This window comes from Rosa rugosa, chromosome 2 (assembly GCF_958449725.1).
Source record: "Rosa rugosa chromosome 2, drRosRugo1.1, whole genome shotgun sequence".
Classification (NCBI taxonomy): domain Eukaryota; kingdom Viridiplantae; phylum Streptophyta; class Magnoliopsida; order Rosales; family Rosaceae; genus Rosa; species Rosa rugosa.
The window spans coordinates 16,248,396-16,266,111 of record NC_084821.1 but is presented as its reverse complement, the minus strand read 5'-3'; the positions used below and the strand labels follow the sequence as shown (position 1 = coordinate 16,266,111).

Genomic DNA, 17,716 nt, shown 5'->3' with positions numbered 1-17,716 from the left:
TTTCTGTCATGGGTATTTTCGTCCATTTATGTTTTTCCATAAAAAAATCCTCATGGTATTTGACTATTTGCCACTTAATTAAAACTCACTACATTAATTCATATTTACTTTTATTAAAAAAAAACAAAAACAACAAAAACACTTGCTGCATCCTTCTTCATTGTCAAGGAATCCAAACAACCATGGATTTATATTCACTGAGTACGCAAATAACTACAACAACCATAGATCCTAAAAGTTTCTAGCAACTTCTACAACTCTATTAGATGATCCCCTATGATTGGTATTGAAATTGATTATGCATAATGAATTGAACAAGCATTTTTCCTTTTTTGTCTGAAGAGTTCTTCAATTAAAAGGGGAAAGAGACTCAAAGCCCAGAACTTGAAAGAAAACTAGTATCTACCCAACAAATTATACTTGAAGAGCTAAGATAAGATAATATAGAATCAACAATTAATAAAGCTAGCAGACAATCTGACCTCATCCATGCCACACTCTATTCGTGGATTAACAGGCTGAAAAACTATAAATCTCTCATCTCCTCATTTATTATTCTGTTTTCTGGGATCATAGCAATAAGTCAAAATTTCCAGTATAATAACTTAAATTGATCTTCCATAAACTCAAATATAATATTTTTCTTGATGACAGTTTCTATTTTCAGCAAAAAGAAAGGATTTTTAGAAATTCTCCCATGGAATTTTTGGTGAAAAAATATAGATGGATAAAAATACCCATGACATAAAACCATATGACATTTGAGTTAACGGTGTTATTAACGGCGTGTATGAATGTTATGCATAAGTAGTAAGTTGAGGTATTAAAGTGATATATTTAAAAGATGAGGTACTAAAGTGTAGAATGACTTTAAGTTGGGGTACTGTTTGTGACCTTTTCCCTGAAGGATATGAAAGGAAGGATTTCTAGACTTCTAAAAGAATTAAGTTAGCACGCCAATTAATTCTTATATGCTTAATTAGTGAAGTGTTTATTTCAAAAAAGAATAATAATTAGTGAAGTGTTTCATCTAAGACACAGGGTATGAAACATCCTCGCCACAGAAACAACATATCTTAGATAATATGAAAATGGGTCTAGTCGGAGACTTAATCAGGAGACAGGAGGTAAGAACTGGGAAATAGCTAGGAAGCAAAGACTCAGATATGAGGTAAGAGTAAGGAAAGGCATGACGACAATATATGATGTGACTGTCATATACTTTATAGTGTGAAATTAGGAAACTGGATTACACTTTCATCAACGACTAGGATGGACCGCGTAGAATTTGTAGAAGGATACACACTTATTTAGCTTAGCTACTTACTTGTGTGCTTGCCACACAAACACGTTTGCTTGACATTCTCCATTGCTTTCATAGTTGCAAATCAAACTCAACAACGACATTTAACTGTCTACGCGCTAGCTTTGGGTTCGTGCACGTCATCTTCTGAGAATGCGTATATGATCAAAACTTTAATGAAAAATTTCATTGGTATTGTCTCGTTGATATTAGATACGATCTGTAGTGTGAATTCATTATCTAAAAAATATATAGATTTTTACAGAACTGTTTCATCTAGAACTGTGGGGAACGTTCAAACTTCGAAGGACCCAGGCTGCCGATAACGACTGCTTGACCCAGTTAACTCACTCATTCCAGCAACGCCGTGACGCAAACGTGGACAAAATGACGGCACTAAAACAATCCCACAAGAAAACAAACTTATTACAATAATACCAAACTTCTCACATTACTTATTCGCCAAGTCTTCAAGGGCAAATTCGAACACGTCATTGCAACTTCATTCGTAAGCTACTACCTCATAATTTTGCTGCCTATATATACCAGCAAACTAGCTTACCACCTTTCATTCCACGCTTACTGAGTAACGTTATCTCAATCTCACACAGTGCTTACTTACTTGCTTCCTTAGTTCCTTCAGATTTCTCTAAGCTCGAAAGCGCAACCCGAAACTCCACTATCCAGCTAAGCCATGAAGAGAGGCAGAGAAGATGATCAGACCCTGGATTTGGTTAGTTGCTTGATGCTGTTATCCAAAGTCGGCCAAAATGATTCATCCCCAATTAAAAAACAGAAGACCTTGGATCGTGCCTTTGTTTGCAAGACGTGTAACCGCGAGTTCTCCTCGTTCCAAGCCCTCGGAGGTCACAGAGCGAGTCACAACAAACCAAAACTAATGGCCGGAAATGGTGCCTCCGACCTCTTACAGTTAGCACAGTCATCACCGAGCTCCCCGGCCAAGCCCAAGACCCACGAGTGTCCCATCTGCGGGCTTGAATTCGCGATCGGGCAAGCGCTTGGGGGTCACATGAGGAGACACAGGGATGTCATGACTTCCGCTGCTGCGGATCGGGTTCGGGCGGCAGCGGTGCCGCTGTTGAAAAAATCAACTAGTAGTAAATGGGTGTCATGCTTGGATCTGGATTTGAATTTGGCACCACCGGGATATCAACGTCATTACGATTTGACGAAGCTGCAGTTGATTTCTTGAAGCCGAATAGTACGTATATTGATTAGTATATAGTGTACGTTGTACATAATGTATCCTTAATCTCCTCCGATTTGGTTAGATGATTTTCTAGTCGGAATTTTTTGATTCGATGTCTGTACGTATAGAAACAGTGGAGAGGATTAGATTTGTTTTTTCCAATATTTTTTATTTGTTAATTAATTGATTTTTTGGTATAATTAATTTTCTTTTGATAAATTGTACATTCAAACTCCGGTATTGTTATGATTTATGAACAACACTAAACAAAACAAAAAAAGTACCAACTTAATTGGTTGATAAGGGTAAGACTAAGCAGGCATGTGACTCCTTTGGCGCGGAACTCGCGTGTCAAAGCATCCTTATTTCAAACGACTTCAGTTAAGGAAAAAAAAAACCCTTAACCCAATGCTCAAATTTGAGTCAAGATACTCCCACTTAATCCAGCAAGAGATTTTAATTTTCACTTACCCCATTTAAGTGTTAAATGACGGTTATAGGCTCCTAAAATTCTAAAACTACACTCTCTCTCTCTCTCTCTCTCTCTCTCTCTCTCTCTCTCTCTCTCTCTCTCTCTCTCTCTCTCTCTCTCTCTCTCTCTCTCTCTCTCTCTCTCTCTCTCTCTCTCTCTCTCTCTTCACATCGTCGCTGGACAACTTCACTGAATTATCTGCATCAAAAACAAATTCAAACGGTGAACATATGTCCATAAAGATTCAATTTATTATTATAAGCAAATTTACAAAGAATTTATTATTATTGTGGAAACACTAGCAAACTTGATAAGAAATATAAATAATAAGTGTAATGAAATTTTGATAAGTATTCATTATGTGATATAAGACTGAAGCTCTAGTTTAGGATGGTGTTCAATTCAATATAGAATCACAATATAATTTGTTAATTATATGATATAGATTGCAATTTCTAGACTAAAGGAACTAACGAAACGTCTATATGGAATAGTTATTGATTTTGGAGGAAAGTTGAATAATGCATACCTACGTTTATCTACCTCTTTGTTCACCTTCACGTACTCAAATATCTTGTCATGAGTCACGACGCTCTCAAGAGCAAAACACAGAGTGTTTTGCAGTTTAGTTATTGACCTAACTGGGAATGGAAAAAGTACTGAAATGTGAGTATAAGAGCAAGGAAAGCCACGACAGAACATACACAAACGGTGTGAAAACCAGGAAGCTAGCTCACACTTAACTAACGACTTCGACACACCGCGCGCGTACATTTTCTAGGAAGATCACACTAGCTAGCTACGTACTTGTGTGCTTCGCACGAATAATCCTTTTTTTTTTTCATTTTAATTTTGGCTGCAGGGCCAGGTTCCTACTTGAACTCAACAACGATAAGAAGCCAAAAAGTGGCAAACCCAAACTTAAACGGGAAGAGGAGATAAGAATATGTATTACATATAAGCATGAACTACAACATTCTTCCATTTAATTTCTTGGTAATACCCGTAAGCATGAACTAGCTAGCTGTAGCCTGGTAGAGTGGATGATAAACCATATCTACCTATACGTCCGTTATTATAAATGGAAACCTTAAATTTGATGTTCAAAGATTCACGAAAACTTGAAACTCCCGAATATCCATGACAAAGATAAAATTAATTAACATGAATATTACATAAAATATTGGTAGTGTAAAATGGTGGCGAGTCGGTGACTGTTTTAATTTTTTTTTCTTTTCTTTATGTTAAATTTTTTTTTTCTTTTCTATATGTTAAAAAGAAGAGAAAATTAGAAGAAAAAAAAAACCCAAAAAATGAAGTTTCTATTAGGAAAAACCTATTCCTATATTTTCTTTTAATCTACACTCATTCATATAAGGGAGATTCTAGTTGGACCTCCAAATCTGCTATTTGGACCTCCATCTTTTTTCAGTTTTTCTTTGACTTTGTCAACTCATATGAAAAGACAAATAAGGATAAAGAGATGGAGAAAAAAAAAAAAAAATCTTACTTCCATGACAAATCTCTTCAGTTTTTCTTTTCACTTTCAATGTATAGTCTCCCTTCAATCTCTCATGCTTGAATTCGAGTGTTGGAGAGGAAAGATCCCACATTGGAAAAGTGACAAATAAAATATAACTTATAAGTGGGTGGCTCTTACCCAATTGTATCGAGGCCTTTTGTGATTAAAACCCAACACCTAACGGGTGGTTAAGTTGGGACAGTATCGGTACAATGGTGGGCCACTGGCCACGCTTGTCGCTGTTTAACATGGTATCAAAGCGGGTACCTCTCCAATTGCGTCTCCACGTAGGCACGTATCATGAGCCCAAATTGGGGTTCCTTGTATTGCCATTGAAATGAAATTACCAAGTGTCCAATGTGGGCCTTGGATTGTATTGACCAAGTCTCCAATATGAGACTTGTGTCCCAATTTCCAATATGGGAATTGGATGAATGAATTTCACGTGCAGACCTAGAGCTAGGTTGCACGTGAGGGGGCGTGTTGGAGAGGAAAGATCCCACATTGGAAAAGTGACAAATAAAATATAACTTATAAGTGGGTGGCTCTTACCCAATTGTATCGAGGCCTTTTGTGATTAAAACCCAACACCTAACGGGTGGTTAAGTTGGGACAGTATCGGTACAATGGTGGGCCACTGGCCACGCTTGTCGCTGTTTAACATCGAAATCTACATAGGTATCAAATTTTCAAATTGTTATTCTTTCCAATTAAAGTCTCTTTCATGAAATCATAGAAGCATCTAACTTGTTGCCCATCTTCTTTAACGTTAAACCATGAAATAACATTCAAATTCAAAACTCATAGGAAATCCTAGCATAATCTGCCAAAGATCTGCTTAACAAAAACTACACAAAATCTACTTCCCCAATTCAACTAGGATTGGTTTTTTTTTTTTGCCCTTCTCCTTTAACAAGGTTTCCAAGCTGATTTGAAAGTGAAAATTTAGCAGGTTCTAGCCTTGATGTCGCTCTCCAAAACTGCGCAAAAATCTTCTAGAAAGCTTTTCAAATCGTTACACAAAAACAGCCTTGAACAGTGCTTGATAATAAGACTTTGTCAGAAATTTCCAGATTTCGTTATTCTCTTGCCACCTTCTCGAGCTTGTACCAAGACCATACAATCACCTTTCTGAATTATTCTTGAGTCCTTAATGTCCTATGACATCATGTCTTCATGTGTAAACAATTACCTTCCAGAAAAGTCTCCATTAAGACTACGAGAAAGTGCCTCAAAAACTCAATCCAGACAAGTTTGCTGGAGAAAGTTGCCTGAGATGCCAATTTCTTGGAGTTGGAGCAAACGCTTCACACCATCATTTTGAACAATTATTGACATAGCCTTGTAGTATGACATCAGGAATTTAATAATAATCGAACTCCTTCATGAAAGCTTCCATTAAAGCCTCGGGAAAATTCCTTGAAAATGCAGTCCAGAAAGCTGACGAAATCTGCCTTCACGAGGTGCCTACTTTGAACTTAATTTCCCACTTCATTTTTGACGCTTTTGTACCGATTGAGTGATACTACACGTCCATCTTTGACATCTATACTACACATCCAAGACCATAATTGCCTCATTTAAGCTCCAATTTCTCCTCGGTTGCTTCACAAAGTACCTAAGATAATAACAAAGTTAAAACAGTCTTGATCATATTTCTTATTTCAGAATGACAAACCAGATGAACCTTTGCCTGATCATTCCTACAACTTATCAGATGAAGATTTTTCATCAGTACAACAACATCACTTGACTGATCGATTCCAGAGCAATTAGACAATATAACAAAGATAAAAGAAGGGTGGCAAATTGAAACATGGCTGATGCCATTATTCTGTCAAGGATTTAGAACCGTACACGTGAGAATTATAGTATAGAAGCCATGGTTTTGGGCTTATATAACAAAGTCGGTCCTCTACTTCAAACTACAACATTTTATGAATAGAATGAAACATTTCGCTAATCCAACCATTTGAACTCCCAAAAGTAGAGTAATCAAATTGGTTTCAAGTTCTAATTTTATATTCTAGAACCAAGCAAACATTTACTGCTCAGTCCTACTTGAACCACGCATATGTTGGCTTAAGTTGCCATTATCAATATATTCATAGACTAGGAAAAGACAACCCTCAACAGAATAACCAATCAATTGCACCTGACAAAACATATTGCATTCCAACATACACTGGAAAACTCATCTTGCTGTAACATTGTGTATCTAATGCAGATCTCATTTTAGAAATTACACAAAATAATATCAATACTCATACCCAACCTCTGGTTCCTGACGCACTAGCTAGGCCTTACTTTTTTTTTTGGTCAGAAGATCATAATTGATTAAGCCACATGATAAAGCTAGGCCTTGCAACATGATAAAATTGGTTGGTTTTCTCATATATGGCTCGAAAAGCTTAATTTTGTAGGAATTAGGATGTGCTTAGCTCACCATTGAGAGACTGAAATGCAAAGATTCTAACTCGGGATATTTATTGTAACACCATGATAAAGTTCATTGCATACTCAAGATACCCAGAACATGTATTCAAAAGAATCCAAATTTAATTGAAATTATTTGCCAAAATTTGAAATTCTAATTCGAAATTCAAAATTGAGAGACAAATGGAAACCTGTACTCCTTGTAGCGATCAAAGGAGTCGCCACTCCAGCCCTGAGTTTTATTAGCGGCCATAACCGAGAACGAAATCAAGCACTGCAACAACTCGCTACCTTGAAATCCTAGCGCCACCGTCTTCACCACAAGGTCTCTCCTTAGGGGCCGTCTTGCCGTCCTCCATCTCCCAACCCAAACCCTGAAAATCCTTCGCTAAACGCGAAGATACTATATGATGTTCAAGGATATTTTGGTAAAAATAAGGAGGTCTATTTTTTTTTTTTTGAGAATAATAAGGAGGTCTATTTAGCTTTTCTAGTATTCTAAAAAGTTAATTAGAGGTGTACTAAGTAGGTGAGGTCTAAATAGAAAATTTAGAGGTCCAACTAGAACCTCCCTTCATATAATTAAACCTTCCTTATAGGTTTTAAGTCTATAATTATGATTTTTCTTGTTTTTTTAGTTTGACTATTTTACTCTTCTGATTGAATGAGTAAAATATTCCTCAAATATAGCTGTTGACTTTTTAGTAAAATATTCATTTCACCTCATTTACCGGAAATGATATAGAATAATCCAACACCCTTGTCATTACCTTTCACTTGCTAATTTTGATATTTCTAGATGAACCATAGGCCTAACTGTATAATTTTTCCTATCGTATGTACATGTGTTAAATATCATGTGAGTTTTAACATAAGCAAATGATTTAGGTATCTATCAGGGAATAACTTAAGTAGAATGAACCATTGGTAAAATTGCATAATTTTGTCTATTATTCAGGTGTTAAACATTGTGTGGGTTTGAACTTAGGTACCTATCATTCAGAGAGTTCACAATTTGTACCTAAATCATTCAGAGAATGACTTAGACACCTATAATTCCATCTTTTGAATGTGGAGATTACATAAACTCCAACCCAAGTATTGATTTCAATTGCTGGAATCAAGAGTTGATTAATTATGGGCAATGTCTTTGGGCAACCGTCTCAAGACTTGTATCTGCAGAAAGTTTGGGGATGGTATCAGCTTTAGTAACTTAACAACAATGAGTTTTAATATTTATCCTATTTAATAGGTTTTTTTTTTTAAATAAACCTAATTAATAGGTTTAGGTGTATATTAAAACAATCTTATAGATGAGTTTAATCTAAAAGGTGTGTGTGAATTTGGGTGTAGAATCAAATTCCCTTAAAAGAAAAATATGACGAGCGCATGTTGAAATTGCTAGTAATATATAAATCAAACCTAATTAGTCTTTTCTTATCAGGAAATAGAAAATAGAGGCCCAAGTATGACTTGCTAGTCTTTAATCAACAGCCAGCCATAATAGAATCAAGTTCAAGAAAAACGAAAAATGAAGAAAAAAAAAAAACAGAGAGTTGAAGAGATCAAGAGAATATTGGAGTTCATGGTTCAGTAGTGATCATTTGCAGCACATTTTATTAGAAAAGTGAATACAGAAAGATGCCAAACAAAATAGACCAAAAAGTTTTGCTACGACGAGGAAATAAATGAATAGTCCTAACTCCTAACAGAAGCAATTTTATTGTTGTGCACTAATTGTAACTTTGCAGATTGTACTACAAGTCTGATCGATACACATGCAAAATTTAGAATACGATGGAAACAAAGAGTCCAAAAAAGACTGCCATCGAGATTCGTACCCATGGGCTAGGTTTGGAATTCACACAGAGGAAAGTTCTACAACAGTGATTATCTGATAAGACACTGTCTAATCTTTGACCAAATTTCAGGTGGGCACACCGAATACTTAAGCTACATGATGAGGAGAACAGGATTAATAGGATATGCATCTGAGTTGTAGCAATGGAAACGACTACCAAGTTACTTGCTGCGTGTAGAATGCTCTCAAGTGCAATTAAAATGAGGGTCTATAATATGAAGGGACGGATTTTAGACTCCTATATTGGCACGCTGATTTCCTTTGCTCGCTTTCTTGGAATTAATATTTAGTTTGCTTTTCTTCATTTTTTTTTTTTTTTTTTTTGACTTTGTCAAGGGGAACCCAAAAGCTTCCTAGGCCCAAGATAAACCCCTTCGGGGCATGTGAAATGCTCCAACTGTGCATTGCAGCACAGTGCCTCGCCACTTTGACAGCTTCGGGGTTCGAACTTAGGTTGGGGAGCACACCCAACTAAGTAAGAACCACTAGGCCACTTGCAGTTAGACCTGTAAATGGACCAGATTTTGATCCGGACCCGCTCCAGATCCGTGACTATTGGACGGGTTTGGATCGAACATTTTGATCCGTTGATCCGTTAATGATCCGAATCCGTTAACCCGTTTAATAAACGGATCAAATACGGATTTAGGTCGATCCGATCCGTTAATGATCCGGTCCATTTTTCTAATAATAAAATATTATTTTTATTAATATATTATTATTTTAAAAAAATATATAATATAAAATATTAAGGATTTCTTTGCAGTTGTCTTCGTAAACGGCATCAGTCCATCAACCAAGAGGAATCAATAATGGCTTTGCATGTTTAGTTTACCAAAAAGCTAAGAAGAGTGTAGAATAGTAGAAGCATAATTAAACTCATACCCATCTCCTCAGTCCTGACATCTCTCAAAGAAAGAAGAATCATGCCCATATGCTTCTACATACAATTGTTTAATCAATGCCAACTTTCACTATCAAACTATTGATCTCGAAAGAAAGGTATATATCTTTTTTACAATTTCTTCAATTTTTTCATCAATAGACTATCGGTGTTAGTTTATTTATAGTAAAATCTTGGTGATTGATAATTGTTTTTTGTTTGTTTATATATCTGTGTTATTCAGGATTTTCTTGATTTAAAAGATGGTTGATGGTGATGGGAAAAAAGATGAGCCAGGGGATGTTGTTGAAGTGGATGCTGAAGGGAAGGTTGTAGAAGTAACTTCAAATTCACCAAAGAATTGAAAATTGACATCAAAGGTCTGGGAGGAATTCAAAAAAATTAGAAGGCCAAATGGAAGCGAAATGGCAAAATGTAAGCCATTGTCATAAGTTACTTGTGGCTGGATCTGCTAAAGGAACGAGCCATTTGAGAAATCATTTGCTTAGGTGTATTAGAAGAAACAAAAGAGCCATTGATCAACTAATGGTAGTTGCAGCAAAAGATGGTACAGAGGCAGCATTTAGTGTTGGAGGAAGAGTGATCGATGAATCTCGTGCTTCTATGCTTCCAGAAACTGTAGAGGCTTTGGTGACTACAAAAGATTGGCTTCCCTCTCGAAAACAGAAAAGTAAGTCTAATTAGTATTTGTTTGTGTTCAATTTGTTGCTGATTTTCTCATTGCACAAAGGTTTATTTTGTTATGTTTTCTTTTTGAAGGATCTGTTTCACACTTACAAGAAGAAGGAATGCCAAGATGAAATTAGGTAAAGTGTGCAAAGTGTTAAGAGCTGATGAAATTAAAGCTAAAGTATTGTTTTGAAAGTATTTTGCTTACCTTAATTTATCGATGTAAGGAATATTTTGATAATGTAATTTTACTTTTGTTGATTCTCTTCATGTAGATCATGTTATTTTAATATTTTATTAATATCTTATGAGGTATCATGATATAAATTTAATATTACTATTTAAAATTTAAAAATATTTGAAATTATAAACGGATCGGATTAGTGGATCGGGTATCCGTTAATCCGACGGATACGGGTTTGGATCGAGGTATCAATGATCCGCCAGGTTAACGGAGCGGGTTTGGATCGATTTTTTTTTTTTAGTAAACGGGTTTGGATTTAGGTCGATCCGATCCATTTACAGGCCTACTTGCAGTGGTTGTTTGCTTTTCTTCATTGTTTGACCTTATAGCTAGGACTCGGTCAAGTTATTTTATTTTCTCATTCTAATAAACATCTTGCTAGAAAACTTCAGAAACTAGAACACTTAAAATGATTGAATATAAATCCGAGTAGGGGCAATTGCCTTCATCAGTTCTTCCGGAACTTCAATGCACTACATATGTAAGCAAGTGAAAGGCTAGCTACTTGCTTCACTCAACATTTATTAGCGATAGTTGGTTTCATTTCTTTCTTTGGTTTTATGGAGATCTTGGCTTAGGTCCCCTTCCTTGTAAAAAGGATAAAAATAAATAAACACTCAATATTTATTGGGTGGTGCTATTCACACATCCATTTTCTCTATTCACACACCCTCTCTATTTTTAAAATTTTTTAATTCAATTCTTTTTTACAAATTACCCTAAATATCCTCCCTTATAATTATATTTCTTTTTCTTTTTTCTTTTATCTTTTATCTGTTTGGCAAGTCAATCATGAATCAAACATCATTATGCAATAAATCAATTTTCTTTTACCTATAAATGAAGGAAAAATAATACGTTCATTAAGTGGAATGACATGTATTATTAGACGAGGAATATGCTTCCCAGGTAATTACGTTCATCCAACTGAATCTAAATTGCAAAGTTTGTCGAGGGATAAGACACATGCTTTACTCCCTTGTTGTCTTGAGTTCCAATATTACACCTAGCTTACTAGAGTTTCTCATCTCTTATAGATTGGCAATAAGTCATTTTCAAACGTAGTCTGAAATTTGTAGGTACCAAAAAAAAGAGGAGTATAATTCAAAATTAATTGTTTGAATAAGACTAACCTGAGGGGCTAGACAAATGTAGACACACGCATAATCAATAGTATGAAATCTTAATATAATGTATTTTAGAAAACTGTATTGAAAGAACACTCATCCATAAATAATAAGAATGTATTATGCAAGGATGAGGACAAACTTTGCAATTTAGATTCAGTTGGATGAAAGTAATTACTTGGAAAACATATTCTTTGTCTAATAATACAGGTCATTCCACTTAATGAACGTATTATTTTTTCTTCATTTATAGGTAAATTTTTTTTTTTGATTTATTGTATAATGTTTGATTCATGATTGACTTGCCAAATAGAAAAAAGAAAAAGAATCCGAATTGCAAGGGAGGTTAGTTAAGGTAATTTGTAAAAATAAAATTGAATTAAAGTAATATAAAAATAGAGAGGTGTGTGAATAGAGAAATTTGGTGTGTGAATAGCACCACCCTATTTATTATGTATATTAGCCTTCCTGCACGTGTAGAATGATCATGTTCTAATTTTTTTTTTGAATAGGAATTGATTTCATTAGTAATCAAGTCATGAAAACAGGCCAGAGTCTAACAGAACTTACATAAGAAAATCTGGAAAAAAAAACCAGATAACCTATCTAAGCCAAACTAAACTCATTAAAGTCTAAAGGGACGCTCGCTGGAAAGCAAGCCTAAAACAAGCAAGAACAACCTAACTTTCCTAAGGAAAAATCATTCATCTAGTCTAATCTGCCAACACGCAATTGTGGTACAAATAACAACTAGAAACATCGTAGAAAAACTCATAGAGATTACTCTAACTTTAGAAGGCTTGTACCCAGATGTCTAATAGCAGAAAGACTTAAGAAAATGCTAGCTCCATCCCCGTAGGGTTGGAGCCAGCACCATCCTCAGCCTCTTCAGGAGCCAACAACCTCGGCATTAGGTTGGTCTTGCTCTTCTTTTCCACTGCAATAGACTCCCACAGCCCAAGCACTCCTCAGTCCAAGTTTGAGACTAGGCCCAATGACCCAAGCCCAAACCCGATCAAAGGGGGGAAGCCCAACCCTCTGATATCGGGTCACCTCTACCGCCGCTAGGTCCGGTGGCCGGCAGTTCCACCCCTCCATCACGCGTCGATCAGTGATCCAAGTCGAATCCGGCTTCCTCGACCTGTACAATCTGCCCTCGCCTTCTCACGCCTTATTGGCAAGGAACTTTGATCGAAGCACACCGCTTGATCTGCAATCGATGTCGACCACCTGCTTCGACGTCGATCCGTGCGCTAAAAAACCAAAAACAAGCCAAGACGCCTCGTCCCGATTTTCTTCTCCTCTACACCGCGCTGAGCCTTGGCTCCCACGTTGCACGACCCCCGACGAATCCTCGTCGATGCCAAACAACAGACGGCAAACGGAAGATTGCCGCCGCCGCTTTTCGCTCAAAACCCTAAGGTTCTGCTAGATTTATAACCTTTATTTATATATTCCAAATGAAAAGGAGATAACCAAATAATGAGTAAAACAATATAACGCTCATGAACTAAAAGTTGTAGTAGTGCTAGGTTTTCTTTTTAATTTTTTGTCTAATTGATATTGATGATCGTTCTAGTGGTCTCCGGTTAAAATCGAAAATTGGTTGATTTTTTGGGGCGCCATTTATTTTATGATTTTACTAATTAAAGTAAATATAATGAATGTTCAAATGTAAGAGAATATATAAAAAGGACTGATAAATAAAAAATAGAATTGTGCTAGTGAAAAGTGGGTGGGGTCTTCATATAATTTCTTAATTCTGTTATTTTATATTTTGGGTGCCCTTAAATTTTAATTATTTTTTGGTTGAGAAAATTTTTCAAACAGTACCCAAACTTAGGCCGACTCCTAACTTCACTACCCGACTATGCAAAACTATCACTTTGGTACCCCAAGTTTGAAGCCCGACCCAACATTCATACACGCCGTCCATGACGATTAGGGCTGTCAATTCCGACACGACCCGATAACACGACTCGAAACCCGCACGAAATATAGTGGGTTGAACCCGCACAATTAAAAAGCGGGTCGGTGGTGGGTCAACCCGCCATGACCCATTTAACAAAATGGGTTGGCCACGGGTCAACCCGCCAACACGAAATGAACCCCGTATAACCCGATTGTGCTATGTTTCTTCTTGAAATTTTGGACGTTCGGAGTATTATTATTATTATTTTTTTCTTTTTTCTTTTCTTTAAAAGAGGATCAAAGGGTTTCACTCCTGCCCCCATGGTGACTCGAACCCATGACGTTCGGAGTATTTGATTATAGGATTAGACAATTTGAAATATTTCGCTTTTTAATTATTGGATTTAATTATTTATGAATTATATATATTTATTTATATTTTTCGTCTTGTGGAGGTTTTAGTGAATTTAATCAATTTATGTATTTTTTTAATTAAATGGGTCCTATTGTTAATGCTTAAATGAGTCATTTTGTCTAACAAGACACGACCTATTTATTAAATGGGTTAAGCGGGTTGGAAACGAGTAACCCGTTTAATAAATAGGTTGGGTTTGGGTTTAAATTTTTGACACGATTATTAAATGGGTTGAGTTTGAGTTTATATCTTGCAACACGACAAATACCTTGACCCGACACGAACCCAACCCGACACGACCCATTGACAGCCCTAATGACGATGTTAACTAACAATCCACATGCTAAATTTGGATGGGTATTTGGGTCATTTCGTTACCCAAACCTTATTTTGCAGATCCCTTCTTCTTCTTCCCTTATCTTTTGCAGATCCCCTTTTCTCTTTTCATTTCCTTTCTCTCTCTTCTATTCTTCTTTTCCTACTGTACTTTACTCTCAGACCCAAGGCCAAGGCCAACGACGGCGTCGTTTCCATCGAGATCCTTCAATTTGTTTGATTACTTTTGGTTGATTTTATTCTTTTTAACTGGGCTTGTTCTTCACCCCTCGAATTTGGGGATTTGCATTTTGGATTGCTTCATGCTTTTCTGAGTGTTGATGAAGAATTGGAAGTGTGTGGTGTGGTCTTCTTATTCAATTATATGAGCCATGACCGATTTGAGTGTAAAGAAGAAATTTGCATGGCTGACCCATGGGGAATTGGTGGTGATGATATGAAATTAAGCTGGTGATTTGTTTATTTTTGTTTCTTTGAGTTTATGAATCAATATTGAATTTCAAGTTTGATGCTTGCTTAGTTTTGTGTGTATTCAATTATGAAGTATGGCTATGAGCAATGAGAAGAAAGTGAAGTAAAGAACAAAGAAGAACAGAGGGGAGGGGGAGAGAGAGAGAGAGAGTCTCTGTCCTTAAAGAGAAGAACATAAGGGAGAAAGAAACAAAAAAAATTGATTTCATAAAAAAATTTTAATTAAGTAAAAAAAAAAAATTGGACCGAATTACCCCTCAAAATATGCCACGTGGCTGGGCTCTTAACGCCATCATGGACGGCGTGTATGAATGTTGGGTCGGGCTTCAAACTTGGGGTACCAAAGTGATAGTTTTGCATAGTCGGGTACTGAAGTTAATTAGGAGTCGGTCTTAGTTCGGGTATTGTTTGAAAAAATTTATCTTTTTGGTTTTGAATGTTTATCGAGATCATGTTCTAGCTTTATATATACAACTCTCATACTCATGCGATGCACATGTTATACGGATGAACGTGAAAATTTTCTTGTTACTCACGTCTTTATTTTTTTAATATTTTTGTTTATAAATTTTTTATTTTATTATAATAATCATTTTATATAATTTTGTTATGAGTTTTAATTTTAAAGTAAAGAGTATTATTAGCACTTCAAAATTTAGTGAAATTTTTTGATACCAAAAGAACGCCTCTATTTGTAGTTGTAAAGATATGTCCACTAATATTTTCAAATAGGGCAGGTCTTTTTTTTTATTTTTTTATTTTTTTGGTGTGATTCTCCTTCTAGGGATTAGTTGCTCCATGAAATGCTAGGAAATGCTAGCTAGATCAACGCGAGAGCTTCTTTATTCCGCGTTCAAAAAGTATTGCCGATTTCTTATATGCTTACTCAAGAGTCTTCGAAGATATGATACACGCTATGAAACATGCTTACCATTCGATCGATGAAAGCATATCATATTAAGTAATAAGTAAGCCACATAAACTATGATACATAGTTATATACATAGGAAGACGAACAATAACATGCACGATATTAGCTTGGGAACTATCTAGGAACTTAGAAAGACTCAAATATGAGGTAAGAGTAAGGAAAGGCATGGTGCATGACAATATAGTCTGAAAATAGGAAATAGCTCATACTTAATTAAACAACTCCGACGGACCGCGTGGATTTTGTGGCAAGATACACACTTAGCTTAGCTACATTATTGTGTGCTTTGCACACAAGCACGTTTCCTCCACTCCGTCGATCTAGAACTAGATACCGATGATGTCAAGATGAGATTGCCACGTAGAGAAAGACTCGGCGACAGAGGAATTAAGCTAGTTTCTTTGACACGCGCCTTGTATGCGGCTGGGCCTGGACGCCGACCAGGCGACCATCAGATTCATCTAGAACAGTCGGGGAACGTTCAAACTTGAAACGACCTGGGCTGCCTAGAACGACCGCTTGACCAAGTTAACTCACTCACACTCCATCAACACGATGACGCATACGTGGCCCCGATGGCGGCACTAAAATAATCCCACAAGAAACAAAGTTATTACAATAATACCATACTCCTTGCATTACTTATTCTCCAAGTCTATAGGGGCAAATCCAAACACGTCATTGCTACTTACTTCGCAAGCTACTAGTCAGAGTTTCGCTGCCTATATATACCTGCCCGCTAACTCACTTCCTTCCATTCCACGCTGACTGAGTAACGTTATCTCATTCTCACACAGCTTCCTTGCTTCCTTATTTTCGCTCCGAAACTCCATTCCCCAAGTCCCCTAACCAGCTTAGCCATGAAAAGAGACAGAGAAGATGAGCAGACCCTGGATTTGGTTAGTTGCTTGATGCTGTTATCCAAAGTCGGCCAAAATGATTCATCATCCCCAGTCAAAAAACAAAAGACCTCGGACCGTGCCTTTGTCTGCAAGACGTGTAATCGCGAGTTCTCATCGTTCCAAGCCCTCGGAGGCCACAGAGCCAGCCACAACAAGCCGAAACTAATGGCAGGCGGAGCTATAGACCTTTTACAGCTTCCTCAGTCGACGCCTAGCTCGCCGGCCAAGCCCAAGACGCACGAGTGCCCCATCTGCGGGCTTGAATTCGCAATTGGGCAAGCGCTTGGAGGACACATGAGGAGACATAGGGATGTTATGAATTCTGCTTCTGCAGATCGAGATCGGGCAGCAGCCGTGCCGGTGTTGAAGAAATCCAATAGTAGCAAAAGGGTGTCGTGCTTGAATCTGGATTTGAATTTGGCACCACCGGGATACCAACGTCATTACGATTTGACGAAGCTGCAGTTGATTGCTTGAAACAGAATAGTATAGTGTTGCCCATATTATTAATTCGATGAGGTTTGATGTGAATTTCTCTAGTCAGAAATATTTAATTCGGTGTTTGTATAGAAACAGTGATTTAGTGTTCTCCAATATTTCTCTAGTCAGAAATATTTCTCTAGTCTTATTTCTTTTAACATTCTTATGGTACAATTTATTTTCTCTGATATATTATTCTTCTTCTTTTTTAACGATATATTGTTTTGGAGAAATCTAATTCTTTCCCAAAATGTCATTTTGTTTTATGAATTAAATACAAAAAAAAAACAACTTAAATTGTTGGAGCAGTTTCAATAAAAGTATCTTCAAATTGAGATTTTTTTTTCCCTTTTTATGAATTTGCGACAACGAGGTTGAAATTGGGGAGAGAGGCTAAATCTCATAAGTCATTCTTTAAAAACTTTCTTATTCTTCACCCACCATCCTTGTTAATTTCTTTCATGAAAAAAAAATATATTGTTGATACTATTGCAAACAGTCTCATTTAGGGCTGGGCACGGG

At 36.5% G+C, this 17,716-nt stretch overlaps 2 protein-coding genes across 2 annotated transcripts; both read left to right on the top strand.

Moving 5' to 3' along the window:
• Window positions 1–1,867: 1,867 nt before the first annotated feature.
• LOC133731949 (zinc finger protein ZAT12-like) lies at window positions 1,868–2,713 on the top strand. Its single transcript, XM_062159399.1, has one exon. The coding sequence runs from the start codon at window positions 1,998–2,000 to the stop codon at window positions 2,514–2,516; it is 519 nt and encodes a 172-aa protein (XP_062015383.1). The 5' UTR covers window positions 1,868–1,997; the 3' UTR covers window positions 2,517–2,713.
• Window positions 2,714–16,559: 13,846 nt separating this feature from the next.
• LOC133732061 (zinc finger protein ZAT12-like) lies at window positions 16,560–17,384 on the top strand. The gene has a single exon (XM_062159516.1). The coding sequence runs from the start codon at window positions 16,673–16,675 to the stop codon at window positions 17,189–17,191; it is 519 nt and encodes a 172-aa protein (XP_062015500.1). The 5' UTR covers window positions 16,560–16,672; the 3' UTR covers window positions 17,192–17,384.
• The last annotated feature ends 332 nt before the right edge of the window (window positions 17,385–17,716 follow it).